The sequence below is a fragment of the Cynocephalus volans genome, chromosome 1, assembly GCF_027409185.1.
Source record: "Cynocephalus volans isolate mCynVol1 chromosome 1, mCynVol1.pri, whole genome shotgun sequence".
In the NCBI taxonomy this organism is placed as follows: domain Eukaryota; kingdom Metazoa; phylum Chordata; class Mammalia; order Dermoptera; family Cynocephalidae; genus Cynocephalus; species Cynocephalus volans.
Window position 1 is genome coordinate 57301410 of NC_084460.1, and position 22529 is coordinate 57323938.

Genomic DNA, 22529 nt, shown 5'->3' on the forward strand with positions numbered 1-22529 from the left:
GGAACCCCTCCGCCATTGATGGGGGGTTGGAGAGAGGCATGCGGTTTCCAACTGTGTCAGGAAGGCCCCACACCCTTCCCCCCAGCCATGGTGGGCTCAGCCTGGGTGGAGGTTCCCCTCCCATGCTCCTCCAGCCGCTGACCCCTTGGGCGCTCCTGCGTGCCATTCAAGGGGTAAAACCAGGCTGTCACACTCTTGTGATCATGTGGCTGTGGGGGATTCGTTCCTGGGCATCCCACAAGATAGGGCAATCCTAGGGGCTCAGGTGGAATCGTCATGTGCCTTGGAGATCACATGCCTGTGTGTGTGCATGTGTGTGTTGGAGGTGAGGAGAGGTGGCAGAAAAAGCCAGGGAACCAGGAATTGGGTTCGTGCTGGGTCACATCTACCCCACCAAGAAGGGGCAGACTGGGGTAGAGGTTTGCCAAGGGAGGTGCACATGGGTTTGGGTCATGTTGCACCGACTGGTGGACTAACCGGGTCCTGGCGCCTCCGGCCCCCAGCCATGCCTCGCACCCTCCCATCAGCAGGCCCAGGAGGCCATGGCACGGAGGCCGGCTACAGGGGGGTGAGACTGTAGGTCCCCGGCTCCTCCCCACCCCCCGCCCCTCTCCACCGCGGCCCTTCTTCTCAGAAGTCCTCCCTGACTCCAGGCTGGTGGGGTCGCGACTCCCCCCTGCCTAGGGGCACGGCTCATCCACAATTACAGCACATTCCCTACAAGTCCCTATGCTCTTCTAGACAGTGCCCCTCTGGCTCACTATGGAGGCCACTGCGCGCTGGCCAGGGCCCTGCCGTGCGCTTCCTGCGCACTGCAGTGCTGTGGCACTGGACACTCGGCCACAAACAAGCCAAACGCTGGGAGCACCCAAGTCCCAAGCCAACCTGGAGGGGCAGTGTGGTGCCCAAGGGTCCTGGGGAGTAATTTCAGACCTGCGACCAGTCAGGACATCGAGGCAGGCAGCCTCGGGGATGCTGGACTTGCCCCACAGGCTGCCTTTGGGCTAGCTCAGCCTGGGGACAGAGCACAGTTGGCTGGGTGCAGCCAAGGCACCTGGACCCTGCTCCCCAGCCGCAGCGCGTCCTTGCCAAGCCGCCCACCCAGCTTCCTGCATCCTGGCACACACCCACTTCCAGCCGCACATCCTATGAAAGAGAGTAAGGCCTGTGAACCAAACTGACTCCATTTTCCCTGCAGAGGACACTTTTGTTACTTTTCCACTCCTCAGTCATGAGACCCCTCAGGGCAAATGATTACCCCATGGGCTGCCCAGATAAAACAGACTGAGATAAGAGAGGAAACAGACCATTTACTGAGTTGCAAAACCACAATAATTGTAAAAGTTACAGACTAACCTCCCCAAGGCTTGTTTACAATAATTGTAAAAGTTACAGACTAACCTTAAGACGCCTTTAGGAATTCCCACCTGTGCACAAAGCATCAAGGTGAGTGCTACAATAACCCTCCTGGGGTGACAATGATGAACACCACTGCCTACTGAGCATGCACCCATGACGCAACCAGGAAGAACAGAACGGACCACCTCCAGTGACGCTGGCCTGCCACCCTTTAACTCCTTTCCCTATAAAAGACCCTGAACAGTTCCCCTTGGGGGGCTAGCTTTACTGTCACTTACCCTCCTTATGCATAAGTTTATCTCCTCTTTTAATAAAGCATTGCTTGCTTTACTGTTGGGTACATTGTTCATTTCTATGACTTTGGAATCCGAGAGCCTAATTTAATCACTGGTAAAAATTGGAAAGCTTTGGGCACTGGAGAGGACTCTAGCTGCAACAGGCAAGTGGCCACTGGGACTATTTTGCTCCCATGTCTCTACTGCTGGTAGATCTCTCCTGGAGTCCCCGGCCTAAATTCTGACAAGGCAATGCTTTATTCTCTTTACCTTTCTCTGATTTTCTGAGCCCTCTTCTGTTTGGTTGGATTGTATCCACGTCTGTATAGGTGCACCATGGAGGGCTCCTGGCTATGCTTTGTTTTTCCGATTTAAATCTAGTCGATACTTTTCTTCTTTATGCTGAAAACAGTGGGGAGAACTGCTTTTATCAATTACTATAAATGGAATGGGTTGGTCCCGCCGATTAGAATTAGGCTAAACTGGACCCCACTGCTCCTCTTTTCTCTTTGTTTGCTTGGTTAGACATTTAGTTGAGTACCAGGAATCTGAATAAACCTTTCAATCCTTGCATCAGCTTTTGGACTTTCAGATCATTTGTTTAAGGCGAGAGGGCAAGCCGAGCCTGACCTGTCGGTAACACCTATACCATCAGCCATGGAATGGGGTGCTGCCATGCCTCTCCACACACTCCTGCGTCCAGCATGCTGTCCACAGCCAGCCTCAGCCTCAGCTGCCACTTCCCAAGCCAGACAAAAATCACCCCTTTTTGATCTCCAGCCAGCATTCAAAAGACTCAAAAAGAAAAGCTTTCAGAGTAGTCCTAATAATTAAGTTGATTCCAAACATATCATGTAGAGCCAAAAAAGAGATTAAAAAAATAATTGGAATGCAGAAATCCAATTTGTAAAAAAGTCAGCATCACCAGGCAGAGGGGTCTGCAGGAGGCCACAGGTGGCAGCCCCTCCTGGCGTAAACAACTTGTTTGCAGCATCGCTCAGGGCTCTCCCAGGCCGCAGGGAGGGTAGAACCATACTGAGATGAGAGAGCTCAGCTTTTCCCAGATGAGAAAGTTCAGCTTCCGAGCGGCCCCTGAGGCCCAGATCTGGGGAATGCACAGCGCAGGCGGGATGCAGGAGGCGGGGAGGCGGGGCCCCGCAGGAGCACTGCACAGCAGGCTCCTCACATCTTCACATTCCTGGAGCAGGGGCGAGGCCAGGCTGTGGGGGCATCCACTTTGGTTCTGACCTTCCCCTGCTTGGTAGGCGGCCCCTAAAGGACACGGGGCAGTGGTGGCAGAGAAGGCGGCTCTCTCTTCAAGGGAGGTCTCCTTGCTCTGAATGTGGGCTGAGGTTCCTGTTCCAGTTTTAAAACACTGGCTCTTAAATTATTTAAAAATAGAAAATAAAGCTGAACTCCACGGATGGCTCCAGTGTGATTACAGAAGGCATCCAAAGATCGAAGAGCAGTCTCAATGGGGAGACTCCTTCCTGGACCCAAAACTTCCCAGAGACAGCAGAACATTCTCATGCTGGTCCAGAGGAAGCCTCAGCCACCCTGAGGCTTCCCTGTCACCAAATGTCCCAGGAAAAGCAGCACAGCCGGGAGCAAATGGGATTCACCCCAACCCTTTCTTCTTCCTCCAAAGTTTACCCACAAAGAAGTGGGTCACTGCCCACCCTAGGGCCAAAACCAAGAAGGCTGCTCCTGCCTGAGGCCAGCCTCTGCGCCCTACCCAGGCAGGCAGATGAGAGTGGCAGCTGACGGCCTGAGGTGGTCAACAAGGCACGTGGGTGTCTGCTGAGTGGCCCCCCGAGCCAATGGCAGAGGAGGGCTTGGGACTTTCCCTTCACGGTCCTGGCACCTTGAGGGCTGTGGGCGGGTGTGGAGGGGTCTTCAGGAAGACAAGGCTGGCCTCCTCTGGACCCGCACCTGGCCAGCAGGCACAAGGCTCTTCTGGGCCTCACAAAAGTCCAGGAGACGACTCCAGAGAGGACAGCAGCGGAGGAGGAAGTGGTCTCCTGTGAGGGGCAGGAGTCAGAGGGGCTCCCAAGTCCCAACCCGAGAAGATCCCCCCACCCACAGAGAGAAGCCCTGCCCCCAGCCACAGCTCTCACCGATCAGGCAGAGCCCCTCCTGGGCCCGGGTCATGGCCACGTTCACTTGGTTGGGGTCCACGATGAAGCCCAGAAACTTCTTGAGCCAGCTCTTGGTCGGCCGCTGGTCCATGTCACTCTTGGGGCAGGTACGGACGGTGCTTACCAGCACATAGCGCCACTCACTCCCTGGGGAGGTGGGGAGATGAGGCCCTGCAGTCGAGCTAACCCCACCCTCCTGACCCCCGTCCACGTGAGCCCCTCCCCCAAAGCCAGCCTCACCCTGGCTCTTGGTGATGGAGGACACAGTCACTCCAGTGATGCCCTCCCGCAAGAGGCCCTTGCTGATCTCGGTGGCCTGTGCATTGTAAGGTGTTAGGATGGCGATGTCCCTGGGGTCCACTGTCCTGCCTAGGATCAGCTGCTTGGTGATTCGGACCTGAGGGGCCAAGGAAGGCAGGTGAAACAGATATTGGTGCCTGTCCTGGGGAGCCTTCTTGTTCCCTCAGTGCCTCTACCACCTCCTCCAGGAAGCCCTCCCTGACCCGTGGGGTCCCAGGGAGGGTCTCACTGACACTCACCACCTCTGCCACCTCCTCCTGGTTGGCCTTGGAGTTCTCGTTCCCTTCATCTGTGGACACGAGCAGGCTCTGCTCATGGCCCTGCACATGGCCAAAGATGACTGGGCAGCTCTCCTTGCCAGCATGGCCTAGAACACTGGGTGGCTGCTTCAGGCCCTGCCAGGTCTTCAGCTTCCTCTCATAGAACTCCATGGAGGGGAAGGCACAGATGCCCTCGTGCTGTGGAGCAAGGACATGAGCCAGGGGGAGGGCCAATCTCATCGCCTGCCTTGGGCTGGTGCATCTCTAGCCCTCCATGGACACTCCCTGCCCCCAGCACACCTTGGGCTGAAGAAACTGAGACTGGGGCAGGCTTACCATGCGGTACTGTGTGTCCAGCATGTAGGCATCCCTGTGGTACCGCTCGAAGAGAGACCGGTCCAGCCCCAGGTTCTGCAGCTGCTCGTTCTTGATCACAGGCCGCAGCTGCTTGTGGTCACCGAGGAGAACCACCTGGAAAGACAAGAAAGCATGGCCCTGACACCCCTGGACCCAGAGGCATCCCAGCCCCTCAGCCATCTCTGAAACGCATCACTCAGCTCTGCACAATCCCAGCTCCCAGGTGGGGGGCTGCATCCACGGATAGCTGCCTGGGTCCCAGCTCACAGCTGCTGTCACCTACCTTCTTGGCCTGGGAGAAGCGCACCAGAGGGATGAGGGTTTCAGGCTCTGTGGCCATGGCTGCCTCGTCAATGAGGATCTGCTGGACATCCAGCTTTCTGAGGCTTGCCAATGCCGCACAGGAGCACGTGCACAGGATGACCGTGTGCCGATCCAGCTCAAACTTCCGTGCCTTCCCCACCATAATCCTGTACAAGATGAGGTCCTCCATAGAGAAGATTTCCTCCTTCTGAAGCCGGGCATCAAACTCCTTGATGTGTTTCGAGTATGGGTTGGAGGGCTGTCGGATCCGGTGGTGCAGGCTGATGCTCCTGGGCAGTGTGTGGCGGGGGGGGGTGGGTTATAGCCACAGTAAACCCCCATCCCAGGCAGGACCCACTGGACAGTGACAAGACCTCAGGCCTCTCCCCCCACCCACCAACAGAAGACAGACAGCCTGCACCTGAGGGCCTGGTTGGGCCTCCCCTCCTGAGGTGTCTTCCTGGGCAGGCCCCGGCTGCCCACACCTGGCACTGGGAACTCAGTGGCCTCAGCCTGTTCGCTGTACACACGGAGTGGCTTCAGTTCCTCCCTCCTGCACAGGAGCAGTCCTGAGGTAGGTGGGGGCATGAATGACTGTCCCTCTGTGCCCTGCATCCCCACACAATCCCCATGTGGCAGCCTCAGCAGACCTGCCATGACGTCCACCGACTTGTTGGAGGGTCCGCAGTACAGGATGCAGGGCCCCCGCAGCTGCTGCTCTCCATCAGGGGCACTGCTGGGCTGCACCTGCTCCTGGTTTGACTTGTGGAACCAGAATATGATGTGGAGGCCCACGACCGTCTTCCCTGTGCCTGTGGCCAGAGAACAGGGTGAATGAGCCCACCCCCACAGCCCATCTTGCCGGGGATGGCATGTGGCTCCCCCGCACATGGGCCCCACCTGGGGGGCCCTGGATGATGGTGAATGGCTTCTCCAGTGCCTCCTTGATGGCCCCATTCTGGCTGGGATTCAGCTTGTGGCATCCTCCAGGGATGTCGTAGGCTTCTCGCTCCAGGAACCTGCGGGGAGTCACTGGAGGGGTGGGGGGCAGGCCACCCTGAGCACGTGGGATGGGGGCAAGAGGGAAAGCTGGTGGGAGTGGCGCAGACCTACCTCTGCAGAGCAGCTGCTGGGGCACAGGCTGGCCCAGGGCAATGCTGAGGACCAGCGGGGACACCCCCTCCAGCTCGCGCACAGCTTCTTCCTTGCGGCTGGGGTGAAGACAGACAGGGAAGTAAGCAGCACTCTCCCAGGGAAGGGGCTGCTGCCCCACGGGCCACCCCTGCCCAGAAAAGCAGAGCCCTGGGGCCCTGTGAAAGCCACTCACAGGTCGGGAAGCTGCTTGGGCAGCACCTCCACAGTGAACTCGGTGCCGAGCCTCAGCACCTCTTCCGGAACCTTCTCCGTGGCCATGTGGTGGATGAAGAAGCACACCTGACTGAGGGCCTCCTGCTGCTCTGTCTGGCCCTCCTGGTCCCCGTGCTCTGTAACCCCGTGGGCCACCCAGGTATACGTGCTGGGGTCGATGCTCAGGAAGGGGCGGAGGCTGCTGGGCCCACAGGGCTGGCTGGCTGGGGGGGCCGGCAGCCCCTCGAGCCGGATGCAGAGGTAGCAGCTTCTGAAGTTGATGTTGATGCACTTTTCCTGGAGAAAAGTGGAGTCCAGATGGAAGGCACCCTGCAGCTGTCCCTGCGGCGTCCTCTCCGCATCCCAAGAAATCCTCACATGCTGCAGCGTGATGGAATCATTCTTGGTGACCGTGTTGGTGACCGACTCCAGGGCACAGAACGGCTCCCACACGTGGGCATACTCGTCCACATCGCGGTACTGGTCCCGCGACGCCTGGTGTGCGTGGCATGAAAAGCAGTCACCAGGCCTCCCCACATGCTCCAGGCAGAGGCTAAGGCCAGGCACCACAGTCCACAGCTGCAGGGTTGGCACCAGGAAGCCATGCTGCAGGCTGGCGCTGAGCTGCACCTGCAGCGTGTCCCCCCTGCCCAGCTCCTGGACCACCTCCAGGAAGTGGCCGCAGTGGCTCTGCCGCACCTGTGCCAGCTCCCGCCTCTGCGGCTCTCTCTCACCCTGCTCCTGGATAAGGGCAGCTGCCTCTGGCCAGCGCTCCTCCTGCACCAGCTCCAGCAGCTGTCTCCACAGGGCTGCGTCCATGGTCCTGGCATGTGGGTCGAACACGGTGCCAGGCAGCAGGGAGGGCAATTTGGATGCCTGCACTGAGTAGATGCGGCGGCGCCACACAAGCTGCAGGCCTGGCCGGCTCACCAGGGCACGGGGGTGTTCAGCCAGCTGCAGAAAGCGGTAATGGACAGGGCAGGGGTCAGGCAGGGTCTCTCGGTTGGCAGGGAAGAGCAGCTTAAAGCAGCGGGTGCCCATCTCCACGTCCACCACGAAGCCCAGCTTGTCACGAGGCTGGGCCTTGAGCTGTGTGGCCAGGTGCAGGCTGTAAGCCTGCCGCTGATAGCTCTGGGCACGTGCAAGCTGGCGGCTGAAGTCCTGGCAGAGCCCCTCAATGTCCCTGGCAGAGTACGCAGAGCCCCCTTGGCCTAGTGCCAGTAGGATCTGCCGCTGCAGGACCACGTCCAGGTACCTGCGGATGGGTGAGGTTGCCCACGTGTACCAGTCCACCCTCAGCGAGTAGTGGCCAACCAGCTGCCTCTCACCCTGGCCAGAGCAGCCAAAAACTGCGCGGGTCAGGGCCTTTCGGAAGTCGAGGCTCGCAGGAGCCAGTGAGGGGTGCATGTCATCCGTGGTGACCAGGTCCACCATCTGGTCATAGTCGTGGGTGCGGGCAGCAACCTGGACGTGTCTCCACAGGGAGCCCAGCACACGCAGCTTTGTGTCGGGGGGGCCAACACCTGTGTAGCCACGCAGGTGGTGACGAAGGTGCAGCGACAGGGGCACCAGTTCCCTGTGCTTCTCACACACGGCCGTAAGCTGGTGGCCACTTGGTGGTGGCTGCCACCTCAGCGGTGTGACTGTGCGCGTGTATTCACTGCCCAGCAGGAATCCAGCCACGAGGCTGTTGAACTGGACCATGTACTCTTTGACCATGGCGTGCGCTGCACGGAAGCCCAGAGCACTGTCCTCATCCGGCTGCTCGTAGTGGCAGGCAGCCTGCAGGCGGCGCCGGCGCAGTACCCGGGAGAGGTAGTAGGCAGCCGCGATGCAGGCCTCCACAGAGTCCAGGCCAGCAGGCAGAGTGAGGCCGCCCCCTGGGTACCCCTTGATCATCTCCTCAGCCTCCTCATAGGACAGCTGGTGGTCAGAGCAGACTATGGAAGGTGCAAAGCGCAGGCTCTTGAGCTGGTCGCTGCCCTTCTCCACAGTGAGCAAGAGGGAGATGGTGAAGCGGTCCTGGCCGGGCAGGAGGCTGAGTGCATCCCGGCAGAGACTGGCTGGCAGCATAGGCACTGGCTCCCTGTCGGGGGCATAGAAGGCAGTACCCAGCTTGCGGGCCTCCACGTCCAGCGTCCCATCCCTGGGCACGAAGCTGGCCACGTCAGTGATGTGCACTGCCACCTCGTACCTAGGGCCCAGGTCCCGGACACTGAGAGCATCGTCCAGGTTACGGGTGCCCTGTGGGTCCACTGTGAAGGTCAGGAAGCTGCGGAAGTCTTCTCGGTGGCCGGGAGCCTGGCCAAGCTCTGCACGGTATTTCTGCAGCACCTTGGAGACAGAGGCTGGGTCTGGCAGGGGGTGACTCAGGCCGTACTCCAGGTCAAGGACCCGGAGGCCCTGCTCCCAGGTGCTGGCTTCAGGCAGCACCTCCAGGATGATGCCCAGGGGATAATAGAAGCACTCCCGCCACAGGACGATGCGGACCCAGAAGAGCCGGTTGCGCCGGCTGTCAGCTGTGAGCCTCTCGTATCTCACGCGCTGCACCCGGCCCTGGCAGAAGCAGTGGATGGGAACCTGCAGGGGGTCCTTCATCTCAGCCACAAAGATCTTGGTCACGGAGAAATCAATGGGGATCATGATTCGGGGGTCCCAATCATCCATCCGGCACACGAATGCCAGCTCCCGCTTCCTCCGCTTCAGTATGCCCAGCACGCGGCCCTGCAGCCGTCCCGCTGGGCCCCTGTCGCTCGTGGCTCTGCTGAGGACCTGCACCAGCACCTCGTCCCCAGTGAAGGCCATCCCGCAGTTCAGGCGGCCCCTGACCTGGATGGGGCCAGAGCCTGCGTCATCCAGCGGGACGGCCAGCGCCCGCTCGAAGGTTTCCTGTGTGAAGGCGCAGCGGCGGTACACCTCAGGCTCTTTACGCAGCAGCTGCTTTAGCACAACTGAGGGCCGGCTTGTGTACTGCCGGGCCTGCTGCGGGGACTCGAGCCTGGTGACAGTGTCCAGCAGCCCGTCCTCCCCCACAGTCACCGTCACCTTCTTGCTCTCATCCAGAAGCTCCTGCAGGATGGCATCATCGGCATTGAGCTCCCCATCCGAAGGCCAGAAGTCAGACTCCAAGTCCTCGGGGTCCTCAGGCTCCCCACCCTCTGTGGTGGTTGCTCCAGGCTCCAGGTTCTCGTGGGCAGTGCCCTGCTTCGTGGGGTTCTCTGCTGAGGCTGCTTCCCCCGCCTCCATCTGCACTCGGGCTGCCTCCCTTGTTGCTTGGCCCCCCACAGCCATGTCCCCTGCCTCTGTCTTCACTGTGACTGTGACCCCCCGGTCTACAGCCTCCGGCAGGACCTTCATCACAGCTGTGTGCTCCGGGGCCGGGCCCCTTGCGGCCTCCTCTGGGGCAGCGTCCCGAGACGCTGCCACACATCCCTCCTCTATGACGGCTGGGGGCTGCTGGCCACCGCCCCAGTGGTGCCAGCGCTGCCTCTGGGCCACGCCCTGCTCAATCTGCTCTAGTGACAGGCCCTCGGGGCAGACGCTGTGGTGCTCCACGCACTCACGGATGAAGCTCTTCCAGAGCTTGCTGCAGGCCCCGAAGGAGCAGAGGACCACGGCGTCCCCCACAGCCACCAGCTGGGACTGGGCACGGGTCAGGACTGTGTTGAGCACCCGGGCGTCTGTGAAGAACTCCACGGTTGGTGCCCCAGGGCTGAGCAGGCTGTCGTGGTTGTGGACGGTGCTCAGCACCACAACCCGGAACTCCCGCCCTGGCAGTGTCTCAAAGCTGCCCACAGACACCTCGCCCAGGTGCTTCCTCCTCAGCTCCTGCCGCAGCGCCCTGACCTGGGGACACAGCATAGGCCTGGGATGAGAGGCAGCACACGGAGTGATTGTGCCCCCAGACAAGGGGGTGATGCCCCCACCAAGCCCTGCAGCCAAACGCGTGGCTCAAGCCCCACATCAGCCCTGCAAGGAGAATACTGCTGCCCCCTCTTGCAGATGGGGAAACTGAGGCAGAGGAGGCCAATGGAGGGCTCATGGGTCCATTAGCTCCTGAGTTTCCCTGGCAGAGGTTAGCAAGGCTGTCACGGGGGGCTCACCTGGGCACCGTGGGAGACAGCACAGATGTGTCTCTGCTCCCGGACGCCCCAGCAGTGGGGCCAGGTGTTGTAGACCTCCTGTACTTTCTCCACAACCTGGGAGATCTCAGCCAGGTTGAGCCAGGACGTCATGGACATGTCCCGCTCAGGGCTGCCAGCCACATGGCAGAACATGAGTGGGTAGTGTCGGGGGTGGCGTGGGACCTTGCCACTGGCTTGGATGGGGGTGCCCTTGGCCATGTAGAAGTGGCGCGAAACGAAGCTGATGATGGCCTCAGTGCAGCGGTAGTTCTCATGGAAGATAAGGCGGCTCTGCTGGGCAACCTCGTGCACCTCCTGCTGGTAGTGCAGGAAGAGGCGGTAAAGCAGCGTGTGCTGGGCTGCCTTGCCCCTGGCCACACTGAAGAGCCGGGGCGTGACCTGCATGTGATCGCCCGCCAGCACCACGCGGGTGCCGGGTGAGGCATAGCCCAGGGGGGTGAGGGCCTCGCACTCCAGCATCTGGGCCGCCTCATCAATGAGGATGTGTGAAAAGAAGCCAGGGGGCACCCTGAGCTCGCGGGCCTGGGAGGTGGTGGTGACCACCACACGGTGCTGCTCCAGCTCTGCCCCTGTTGGTGGGCGGAAGGCACGGCGGTCCTCAGTCAGGCAGCAGTACCGTAGTGTGGTGGGGTCCGTCTGGCTTGGTGGGCGGTCCGTGTACATCACCCGGAGCGGAGCCGCCTCAGGGTGGCCGCTGCTGACATAGCTGTGGAAATACTCCTGGATGTAGATGTCGGCGGCACTGTGGAGGGAGAAGGTCGTGTGGACAGACAGATCAAACAAGGGGCAGATGCCTTGAGGTCAGAGCCTGATGGAGAGGACTGAGGACAGCACAGAGAGCCTTGTGGTCAGGGAGGGCTCCTCAGAGGAGGTGCAGGAGCTGGCCACAGGGAGAGGTAGGGAAGGCACAGCAGAGGCCATGGCCCAAGGCAGCGCAGGGTTGCCAGAGGCTGGAGTTGACCTCAGATACAGCTCCCAGACAGCTGTGAGCAAGCAGGCAGCAGGCGCTGGAGCGTCAACCCTTGGGAACAGAGTCTAGCAGCAAGAGGCCAGGGAAGAGCTGTTGGCTCACTCAGGCAGACCACGCCCTTGCCCCTGCCAGCCCCTCAGCTGCAGAGACCTGCCCACCTGGCCCAGGGATATGAGGCCACTGTCCTGCGCTCTTCCCCCCACCCCTGTCCTGGGCAGGGTACATCAAATGATGCTGGGGAACTAAGAAAACCACACTGGCCAAAGAGGAACTTTCTGATTGAGACAAAACTCTGTGCTTCTATAAAAAACAAAAAAAGGAAACTTGCCCCAGGAAATGCTGGGGGAGGGGGTCCCAAGCCACACCCCTCCCACCACTTTCTGCTTGGTCCAGGGACTCTGTGGAGGCCCCCACAGCCCTCAACCCAAACAACAGACACATCCCCCCAGGGTGCCCCAAACTGGGCTTGGTAAAATCTGGGGCTGACCGGCTGTCGGGGGAGTCCCTACAAGAGTCAGAGGACTGGGACATGCCCTGGACAGCAGCTACCTGCCGTGTGGACTGGGAGCCAGAGGCCACAGGCGGGGGTATGGGCTCACCTGTTGGTGTGTGTGCAGATGAGCACCTTGGTGTGGGGATGCCGGATGACCTCCAGGGAGGCCATGGCCAGTGTGTAGGTCTTGCCAGTGCCAAAAGGGCCATAGATGAGCAGTGGGGGCACGAGCTTCGCGCCCCCAGGGCTGCCCCCGGCAATGAGAGCCATGGCCAGCTTCTGCTTGCGGTTTCCACGTAGCGAGGGCAAGACAGGCCGAGGGCGGGGCAGGGCACAGGTGGGCAAGTCAGGCACCACCAGTCTCTCCTCGGGCAGCCTGTCCACTGCCTGGTGCCAGAAGCAGAAGGTCAGCGGGTCAATCTGGAACTGCACCTCCAAGCTGGGGCTGGCCTCGGGCTGCAGCCCCAGGGCCCGGCAGCAGTTGGCCGGCAGCAGCAGCCACAGCACCTGCTCTGAGCTGGCCCGTGTCTCCAGCTGCACCTCGAACACTGTGTTGTCAGGCGCGGGCACAGGGGCCACGAGCGCTGTGCTGACCGCCCGGCTCAGCAGGTAGCCCTGGTTTGTGTCCGGTGTCATGGAGGAGGGGATAGGGACCTCAGCATAGAGGGCTCCTGGAGGCGCAAAGAGCATGCCCAGGGCTGGTGTCTGCAGTGCCGTCTTCAGGGACACCTGGCCCCGCAAGGCCAGCCTGGCAGGAGGACCTGGGTCAGCTCACAGGGGCCACAGCCAACAGACCTGGCTCCAAGTGCACAGTCCCAGCCACCCCCGCCCATGCCTGCCTGCCTGCCCCCACTCACTGGGCTACCAGCTTCTGCTGAGCTGCCTCCTCCTCAAAGAGAAACTGGTGCAGCCTCTGCCGGTAGTTGGTGCGAGAGATGGGGCCTGAGGCCAGGCCACTACGGCCAAACTCCAGGGCCAGGGCGGGAGCCTTGTACTTGGCCATCAGGGCAGCCTGTTCAGCTGTCCGCTGCACACCAGGCACCACGCGGCGGTTGCCAATGTGCCAGCACTCCGGCTCCTCGGGGTGGCTATGCACAGGCCTCCCCCAGGTCCCTGGGGAGTGTGCTTGGCACAGTTGCAGCCCCAGCTTCCGAAGCAGCGCTGGCCGGCGGCCAAAGTCGAAGACCACCCACTGCTCGAAGGTGCCGAAGGAGTGGGTCTGCACCTGCACCCCTACCTGGAAGTTGGCCGGGGAATTGGGCACACAGAAGCGTTTCCCCTCTGCATAGAGCCGGCCTGGTGGGAGGCAGTGGGCCACCAGCCAGAAGTCTGCTCCTGGCTCCTGCTTGAGTAGGGCCACATGTAACAGGGAGTCCTGGGACAGAAGACTGGGTGGTGAGGGGGGCCCCGGACCCTGTCCCACCCATCAGGGCCCAGGATGATGCCTCTCCCCACCCCTGGAGAGGCAGCTTGAGCGGAACAGCCAAGCTGCAGGGCTTGGACTCCGGCCCCCTACTTTCTGGGTGTGTGACCCAAGCAGGTGGCTCGGCTTTTCTGAACTTCAGTTTCCTCCTCTACAAAGTGCGGTTGGTGAACCTGCCTGAGACCCTGCGGATGCTGAGTGGGGCCAAGTGGAGCCGAGAGGTGACCAGCCTCTTCACCCACTCTACCCACTCTCCAGGTACCAGACACTCCATAAAGTAACCTAGAGTTGGGTGCTCTCATGATCAACATTTGCAGGGAGGAAACTGAGGCAGAGAGACCAAGGGACTAGCCTCAGGTCACACAGACACTGAAAAGCAGTGACCCAGCATTGGCTCCAGATCCCAGCACTCCGCATCAGTCTGAACTGTGGTCCTTGCTCTCCCAGGCACCCCTCCACTTGGGACAGGGGCTGGCCAGCAAGTCCGGAGACCTCGGGGGCTGTGCTAACCCTCACCTCAGAGTGGATGGTGAATGTCCAGCTGTGCTGGGTCTTCTTCTCCCGGCCCTGATGCACCAGGGGCTGGTTGCAGGTGATGGATACCCTATCGATGGTCTCTGCCAGCTGCACAGGAAGCCAAGCCTTCAGCAAGATGGGCCGGACCTGCTCCCCTGCTCCCCCACCCACTCAAGGGGCCTGCACTCACCACCCAGGCCTTGCTGCTGCTGCACTGGTACTCGGCCAGCAGCCGCTCCTGGTAGGGCACCAGCCCATCGTGCCAGGCTGCCTGCTTCCGCAGCTCTAGGGCCTGCACCCTCTGGACCCATTCCTCCAGCTCCTGTGTCGAGTGTGCCTTGGTGCAGACATCCCCATACTCACAGAGGTCAGGCCTGGGGGGTGGGGAGGTCAGCAGGGCCACGCAGAGGTGCAGCCACCATGGCAGGCTCGGAGGCTGGAACCCCCTTGGCCCAGTACTGGCCTGCATGTGGGTGCAGGAATAGATTGCAGGACAGGGGCACGTGGGGGCAGGGACTTCATCTGTCCAGTCTACTCCCATGTCCCCAAGACAAGGCCTGGCACAAGCAGTGCCAACAAAAGACCTTCCTCTCCCAGGTCCTCAGAGGCTGCCGTGGTGTCAGCCAGCCAGGCAGAGGGGACTGCAGGTAGCAGGGAGGCCCCAGACCCACTGAACCCTGGAGTCCCTGATTCTGGCTGATGATGGGTTCATCCCCCAGCCCAAGCTCCAGTTGCACCCATCCTTACCTTGGGCAGAGCTCAAACTTGGAGAGCCCCATGGGTGGGGAGCGGTGCTCCCAGGGCACAGCCTGGTCAAAGGCCACCATCTGTGCATGCTCCAGTGATGAACAGTGGTTCTCAAAGGCCTCCTGAGAGCCGCAGGTGACCAGGCAGGCCTGGCAGTACAGCTGGACCCTGGGGGGCTGGCCACGGGGGACTGTGCACCGGTCCCCCCTGAGGGCAGGGGGCGTGAGCAGGTCCCCCCGCTGGAGCCCACCCAGCCGCTCGGCCTTCCACACAGCCATCTCCACAGCACTGTGTGCATACTGGCAGCAGGCTGCCCCGTGCCGGCAGGGACGCCCGCACCCCACGAACATGCAGTAGGCCAGCCGGTGGCCACACCGCGGCTGTGGCCGCACCTCCACCACCTGGTGCTGGCGGCGGCCCTCAGATCTCACATGGGTCAGCAGTGAGGGGCAGGGTCCGTGCTTGGGGCACCGCCCCTGGGGGTCCACGGGGCACAGCTGTGGGGGGCAGTGCCTGAAGCAGTGGGAGCAGAGCAACTGGAAGTGACCGCCAAACTCAGCAAGGATGGCATTGGCCGCCTCCCCTGGCCCAGCCTGGGCCCCCCCGCCCTGCACAGCGGCCTTCAGCCACAGGCGCTGGAGGTTGTGCTTGCGCTCAAAGGTCCAGACCAGCGCCTCCTCGCGACTGCGAGCAAAGGTACACTGATTTCGGTGGCGCCAGCAGCCACGCCCGGGTCTGTAGTAGGGACAGACCTCATAGCGCGAGGGCCTTGGGAAGCTGGGCCGGCAGCCCACCTTGCGCCAGACCTTACTCTTGGGGGCATGTTTGAAGCGGGCCAGCAGGATCTCCTGGGGGCAGCTGTGTGCCACCCCATGTAGGATGTAGGTGCTCTCATTGAGGCGCTGGGTGCAGAGGGAGCAGCCCAGACACAGGTCCAGCTGGGCGCACAGCCTGTCCAGAGGTGGCCCCTTGGTGGCCTTGGGGCTGGTGGGCAACAGGCGGGACCCTGGGGGTGCCATCTCTGACGCTGGCCTGGCGCTGTGAGGCGGTGTCTGAGGCTCCTGGGCTCAGCTGGTCTGCTGGGACTGCTGACCCACGGTGAGAAGTCTGGGACAGGAAGAGCAAGGTCAGGCAGAGGCCAGGAGGAACATCTCTCCCTCCCCCAGGCACCTGCCCATCAGATGCCCAAGAGCAGCAGCACCTGGACCTGGCCAAAGCCCCTCCTCTTCTGAAGGGTATCAGTGCTGCATGTGGGAGAGAGGCCGGGCAGAAGCCCTCACAGGGTGGTTCCTCTGGGCCCCTTGCCCGCCCCCCGTGGTCCTGGGCAGTCACAGGCCCCCCAGCACCCCTTTTTATCTGAGAAGGCAGCTGGCTCCTAGGAACAGTGCACCCCACACTCGGATTGGGTAGGGGTGGATCCCAGAGGGGGCAGGGCACATCAGAGCTCCGGCCCTGGTCGCTGGGAAGAAATGGGGATGCTGATGGCCGGGAGGGTTCTAGCTGGTCCTGGCCCCAGCTGGGATGGGGAAGGGACAGCTCCCTGCAAACACGAATGACCGGCCGGGTCTAAAGGGAACTTTCAGGGGAACTCTGGGAGCTACACAGAGATGAGTTTCAAGAGGAAATCACTGGAGCTCAGCCCTGAGTCTGAGAGCCCCGCCCCCACCCGCACTTTAACTGGGAACTTCTGAGTCCAGGTCCAGAAAGGTGGCAGACCCGGGTCCCAAAGCCGGCGGCTGCGGCCAGTGAGGACCCCAGGAAAGGGCTCCGGGCTCGGGCTGGGAGACACCGGGAGGGGCACTGAGGTGGCAGGCAGCCGGCCCGGCCTGTCCGCGCCGCCCGGGGGTCCCTGGGCTTCCGGGCCTCCCCTCGCACTCCTCTCGCCCAGCGGGGCGCCGCCCCCACCCCCACGCCCCGCCCGCCGGGGTCTCCGGGCCCCGTCCCCGCCACCCTGCCCGCCGGGGTCCCCGGGCCCCGTCCCGCCGCCGGCGCTCACCCCGCGCGCAGCCCGGCCGCCGCCCCGTCTGGCGATCACTTTCGATTCTGCCCCTGGGGCGACTCGAGCTCTGACGCCCGATCGCGGAAATTACCTCACCCCCCCGCCCCGCCCCACCTCCGCCCCCTGCCCCGACAGGGCCCCGGCGCCGCCCCTGAGTGACGGCCGAGCCCCCGCCACGGCGCGGAGGGCACCCCGAGGTCCCCAGAGGTCGACCCCGCGCGGGATTCAAACCCGGCCCTGCCCGGCCCCGGCCCGCAGAGATGCCAGCGGGTGTGGGGGCGACCCCGGGCGACTGCTGAAGGCGCCCAACCCTGGGAAGGGGCAGGCTCCAAGGATTGTATCCAAGCCCTCGGAATGCACCAAAGAGGTTTGTACTGTGCCAGAGCCCAGAAAAGGTGAGGAAACCCCGAGACCCCACCAGCTCCTCGCCTCACTCGCGTGACCTCGACTTGGCTGTGGGTGCTACCATAGGCCCCACCAAGACACTGTGGTCACCCCAGGCTGATCCCTTGCTTAGCCACAGCCTTGGCTCTCACACTCCGCACCATCCCCTCCACACTGAAAAGGGCTGAACTGAGTGACCAACTTGATTATGGTGGGAGTGGCTGAGTGTGGTGTCCAGGGCCGGGTCATCAAAGACACCTCGGCCTCCATTTGCTCTCCCAGACCCTCACTCCGGGGGATGCTCAAGCAGCCCCATGGGGAGGCCCGTGCCTGTGGGGTCAGGTCTTCTGCCAGCCCCAGCCCCAGCTTGACTGCTGTGCCACTCCAGGCCATGAGGTCATAAAGTTTTGGGTTGATTTGTTACACATCAATAGACAATGATACACCACATCTGTCTCAACCCAAACTCAGCCTCCTGTTGGGAGGGGTGATGGTGGGAGCACCCTATCTAAGTTGGGAAACCCACTAGGTACCCATCGATAATCTCACCACGAGCCTCCACACACAAACATCAAAATAGAGGACCTAATAGAAGAAGAGATTCCATAAATAACAGCAGCAGCAAGCAACCTAGGGGTAAGCTTAACAAGAAATGCACCAGAAAATAGAAATGTTCCTGAGAGACGCAACAGAACACTGTCAAGAGTGGCGTGGAATGCTGCACGCTGGGACAGGGAGGTTTAGCATTACATCGAGACGTCAGTTCTTCCTGAATGTACCTATGAATTTAACACAGTCCCGGTGAAGGTACTAAGAGTAATCAGGGGTGGGATAAACAATCTGCTTAAGGTTCCTTTGGAAAAGTATAGCGTAAACAAGCAAGAATGGTCAGGAAAGTTATTAAAAACAAGAGCAATGGGAGAACTGGTCCTGCTACATTCTAATGCACATTGTAAAGCTACTCAGATTAAGTCTGAGCACAAATGGATGAGCAGACCAAGGGAGAGTCCAGAGCAGACTGAAATGCACTCAGAAGTCTAGTATGTCATGAAAGATGGCATTTCAGATCACCAGAGAAAGATGGCTCATTCAACAAACTTTGTTAGAACATCTGGTTAGATCTCTACTCAACACCTTACAACAAAATAAAATAGCAGATAGATCAAAGATTTAAACAGGAAAAAATTAATAAATCAGCCATAGAGATACTAGAAGAAACCAAGGTAGGATGTGTTTATTAGTCATCCTGGAGTGGGGAACCCATTCCAGGTGAAACCCAGCTCCAGCACAGGGTGCCCTGGAGCCGGCTCGAGCCTTCTCAGAGCTTGATGATTCAGGTTGCAGCTCGAAAAGGCCAGGAGTGCCATGCCATTCACAGCACGGATGGCGACAACGCCAGCAATGGGCATTCTTTTCTTCTCAGAGAACCAGTTGTTAAACAATTACCAGCGCACCACTGATAAATTCAACGACACATAAATAAAACGATTTTACAGGAGAAAAAAGAAAAACCTTCAACAGAGTCAAAAGCCAAACAGAAACTGAAAAAAGAAAATGCAGCTCACACCACACCTGAAAATCCAATCTCTCTAATGTATATTTTAAAGATCTTACAAACTAAGAAAAAGACCCACAATCTAAGAGGAAAATAGGCAAAGGACGTGAACCAATTTTCCACCAAAAAAGGACACAGAAATTGCACTAAATGCAGTGAAAATGTTCGACCTCACTCTGAGGCAAAAGCAGACTGAAGCTGCATGGTAACATGTTCCACCTTTCCCACAGTAAAGGCTGCCTCCATTCCAATCGCAACAGACCGGGCCCCCCATGCCTACCATAGAAAGGAGGCGTCTCAGATACTCTGGAATGGAGGTTTCTTCCAAGATGCCTTGCTAAAAAGAAAACCAAGGTGCACACAATGCACCTGGACTAAAAAAAGAACAAAAAATACCTAAAGTACGAAATGCTGTTTCAGAAAGGGGAAGTGAGCTGCATGCAGGAGGGAGACTTCCTGTTTTCACTCTACCCTATGCACCTTTGATTTTTGTACCAAGCGCATATCATCCTTTCTCAGACATAAATGAAACTGAGTACGAACCGTGGAGCCTTGCACAGAGTGGCCTGGGAGTGCCGTGGGAGTTCTCCAGCCCCTCTCCAGTGGCACTCACACTGGAGCAACATCCCCTTCACTCTGGCCTCCAGATCATGTAAGTGCTGATGGCACTTCATCATCCAGCCCAGACTCTTCCCTGGGCCCCAGATGCCCACATCCCTCGGCCTCTGCAGCATCTTCTCTTGAGTGTCAAGTGGGCATCTCACCCTCTGCTGACCTGAACCTCTCTCCTCCTGCTCCCCCAACAGCCTCCTTGTTCCAGCAAAGGGACAAGACCATCCTCCAGGAGCCCAGGCTGCAAGGAAGCAGCCTGGACTGTTCCTCACACCCTACATCCAACCATCAGCAAATGCTGTCACTCAAAATCAAAGGTGAGCCATAACCCAGGGACTCCCTCCAAGCCTAGAATCCTATAGCAGAATGCCTAGAGTCCCTGCTCCCACACTTCTCCCCATTATGAACACAGAAGTCCTTTTAAAACTGCTCAGGGGCCGAGCCCGTGGCGCACTCGGTAGAGTGCAGCGCTGAGGGCGCTGCGACGCTCCCGCCGCGGGTTCGGATCCTATATAGAAATGACCGGTGCGCTCACTGGCTGAGTGCCGGTCACGAAAAAGACAAAAAAAAAAAAAAAAAACTGCTCAGGAATGAATACCGACTAATATGTGCAGAGGGAAGATGTCTAGAAAGGGACGATGTTTGCAATCACTGTAGTAATAGATCAGACACCGCCTGAGCCAAGCGATCAGAGCTCACATCACCAGATAAAACTGACCTCTCCAGCCCCCAATACGAGGCCCCCAGGAAGTCACAACCTCTCCTGTGGTTCCTGCCAGAAATTCAGGACCTCAACCCAATCATGAGGAAACAGCACACGGAGCCAAAGTGGGGAGCACAGGGGCCTTAGACTATGAAAACACACATATATGTATGAAGTTATTGAACAGTTAGCAGGATTTTAACACAGGCCAGGTATCAGCAATATTGTGTCAATGTCAAATTTCCCGATGTAGTCATTGACAGTGCCCGTGTTCTTAGGAAACATACACTTAAGTGTTAAGGGGAAAGGGGCCTGATGTCTTATTCTCCAACAGTTCAGGAATAAAGGTATATGTATGTATATAATAAAGCATATAGGGAAAAGTGTAAGCAATTTGTGAATCTAGACAGAGTATATAGTTCTTTGTACTATTTTTGCAACTTTTGTGTAATTTTGTTTAAATTATATCACACCAAAAAGTAAACAAACTATCTGCCAACACGCCCCCAGCTTCATCTTATCTGTGGAACCAGGCCGTCCTCATCCACATTCCCAGTCTTGCCTCGCCCTCTGCTGCCAGTGCCAGCGCCTGAACCCGGCAGAAAAGCCCGAACACCCTCCCCAGCATCCCTGCACAGTGTGGAGGTCCCCACGGCTGGGGGGCCCGGCTTCAGTTTACCTGTGACAGCAGCAGCTCGTGTCCACTCCACTGAGTCCTAGCGGCCTCTGGTTACGACCCACCTAGGCAGAACTTAACACCCTGCTCCCAGCCCTCTCAGGGCCCCCCCGGCCCCCTCCTCATCCCGGCCCAGGAGTGAAGGAAGTGACTGAGTGGGAGGGTGGGGATGGGCTGGGGCGAATTCTAGTCTCAGCAGTGTCCCGGGAGGGTCCTAGCTTAGCCCTGGGGGGAAGGGCACAGCAGTCCTTCCTTCTGAGCTGTGGGGAGAGGTGTGGGGGCCGCATCTCCACCGGCAGAGGGACCAGCTGGGGATCTGAGGGGGGTTTGCCCCAGGATCTACACCCCCTTGGTCCCCCCAGCTGTGCTCTCCCTCTGCCCTCACCATAGTGTCTCTGTGCCACCCCACTGACCACCTCACCCCCACCCTGGACTCTGAACCCTTCCTGGAGCTCTCAGACTAGACCTGGAGCAGGAGGCCTGGGGGATGGGAGTTACAGAGCTGGGGGGAACCCAGGTGAAGATTTAAAAGATGACCCCAATAGGGTCCTGGCCCACTGCCCTTCTCTGTCTGTCCCTCCCCCACTGCCCTGAAACTTGACCCCACTTGAGGTCCCCTCGTGGGATGTCCCCAGGTACCCACAGCCCCTTGGTGGCCCTCTCTAATCATTCTGGGTTCCCCCACCCCCACCCCCCCATCCCCTGTGTGGCCAACTTTCAGATGACTAGGGGGAGGGGCCACATTCCAGGGGAGGGGCCACACCCCGGATGAGGAAGGGCAGGGAGGATTTGCAGTGGTCCCAACAGAGTGGGGGAGCCTCCTGCTGGGGCTGGGGTGTTGTGGTCTGCAGCTGGTGCAGACCCCGCCTGGCCACTCTGATCACTCTGTCCCTGCCGAGCCCGTGTGCTCCACTGGGCAAGGCGGCAAAGGCTCAGAGCACACGGCGGCCCTCGGGCCAGCACCCTTTCCACCCCAGCGACCTGGAAACAGAGATATGGCCCGCCCCGAATGGCGAGAGATCCAAGTCCACACTTCTGGCCTCCAAGTCTCACCCTTCACCGTGCAGCCCGCCCTTCACCTCCCAGGGAAAGTCCACTTGCCACAACGCCTGGGACTGGAGCCTCCAGGACCTGCTGCAATAGATGGGGCTGGCTGGGGATCTGGGGAAAGTCCCTCTCCTGCAATCCAGAATATGCAGAACACAGCCACAAATGTCAGGACAGACCTGGACGGATGGACAGAAAGCCCAGCAGCCCCACATGTGCAATTGGCTGATCTTCATCAAGGCCCCAGACAAGGAGGGAGAGTCTCCAACACAGGTGCTGGGACAACTGAGTAAACAAGGAGAAGGGGAAACTCAATCCCCTGTCACTCAGCACACGACAGATGGACCACCTTCACATTAGAGTTCAACTCTAACACTTCTCGAAGAAAACATAGGAGAAACCTTCACATCCTTGGGGCAGACAAATATTCCTTCAAAAGGACATGAGGGGCTGGTCAGGTAGCTCCTTGATTAGAGCGCAGTGTTATAACACCAAAGTCAGGGGTTCGGATCCCCATACCAGCCAGCCACCAGAAAAATAATAAATAAAAATAAAAGAACATGAAAAGCACTAAAATAAAGCAAAAAATTGATAAGCTAGGTTTCATGAATGTCAAAAATGTCTGCTCTTCAAAAAGACACCAGAGAGAAACATGAAAAAGGAAGCCACTGACAGAGAGAAAATATATTCAAAACACACATACAGGATGACCTGTGTGCAGATCTATTAAAAAATCTTAAAACCCAAAAATTAAAAGTGCAGTTTTTAAAAATGAACAAAATATTTGAACAGACACTTCACACAAGAAAATATATAAATGACCAAAGGCACGTGAAAACAGGTCAGCGTCAAGTCATCAGGGAAGTGCAAATTGAAACCCAATGAGATGTCATTTCACACCTGCGCGACGAGGAGCCCAG

At 59.2% G+C, this 22529-nt stretch overlaps 1 protein-coding gene across 1 annotated transcript; it reads right to left on the reverse strand.

Moving 5' to 3' along the window:
* Positions 1-3530: 3530 nt before the first annotated feature.
* Positions 3531-14911, reverse strand: HELZ2 (helicase with zinc finger 2). Its single transcript, XM_063110308.1, has 17 exons — positions 14634-14911; positions 14077-14260; positions 13887-13994; positions 12805-13322; positions 12054-12695; positions 10443-11226; positions 6320-10185; positions 6106-6203; positions 5893-6024; positions 5643-5804; positions 5414-5561; positions 4973-5282; positions 4669-4803; positions 4312-4530; positions 4013-4169; positions 3752-3919; positions 3531-3655 (listed from the first exon to the last, which is right to left on the reverse strand). Exons 1-17 carry the CDS (start codon positions 14909-14911, stop codon positions 3531-3533), a joined length of 8034 nt encoding a protein of 2677 aa, XP_062966378.1.
* Between the last annotated feature and the right edge of the window lie 7618 nt (positions 14912-22529).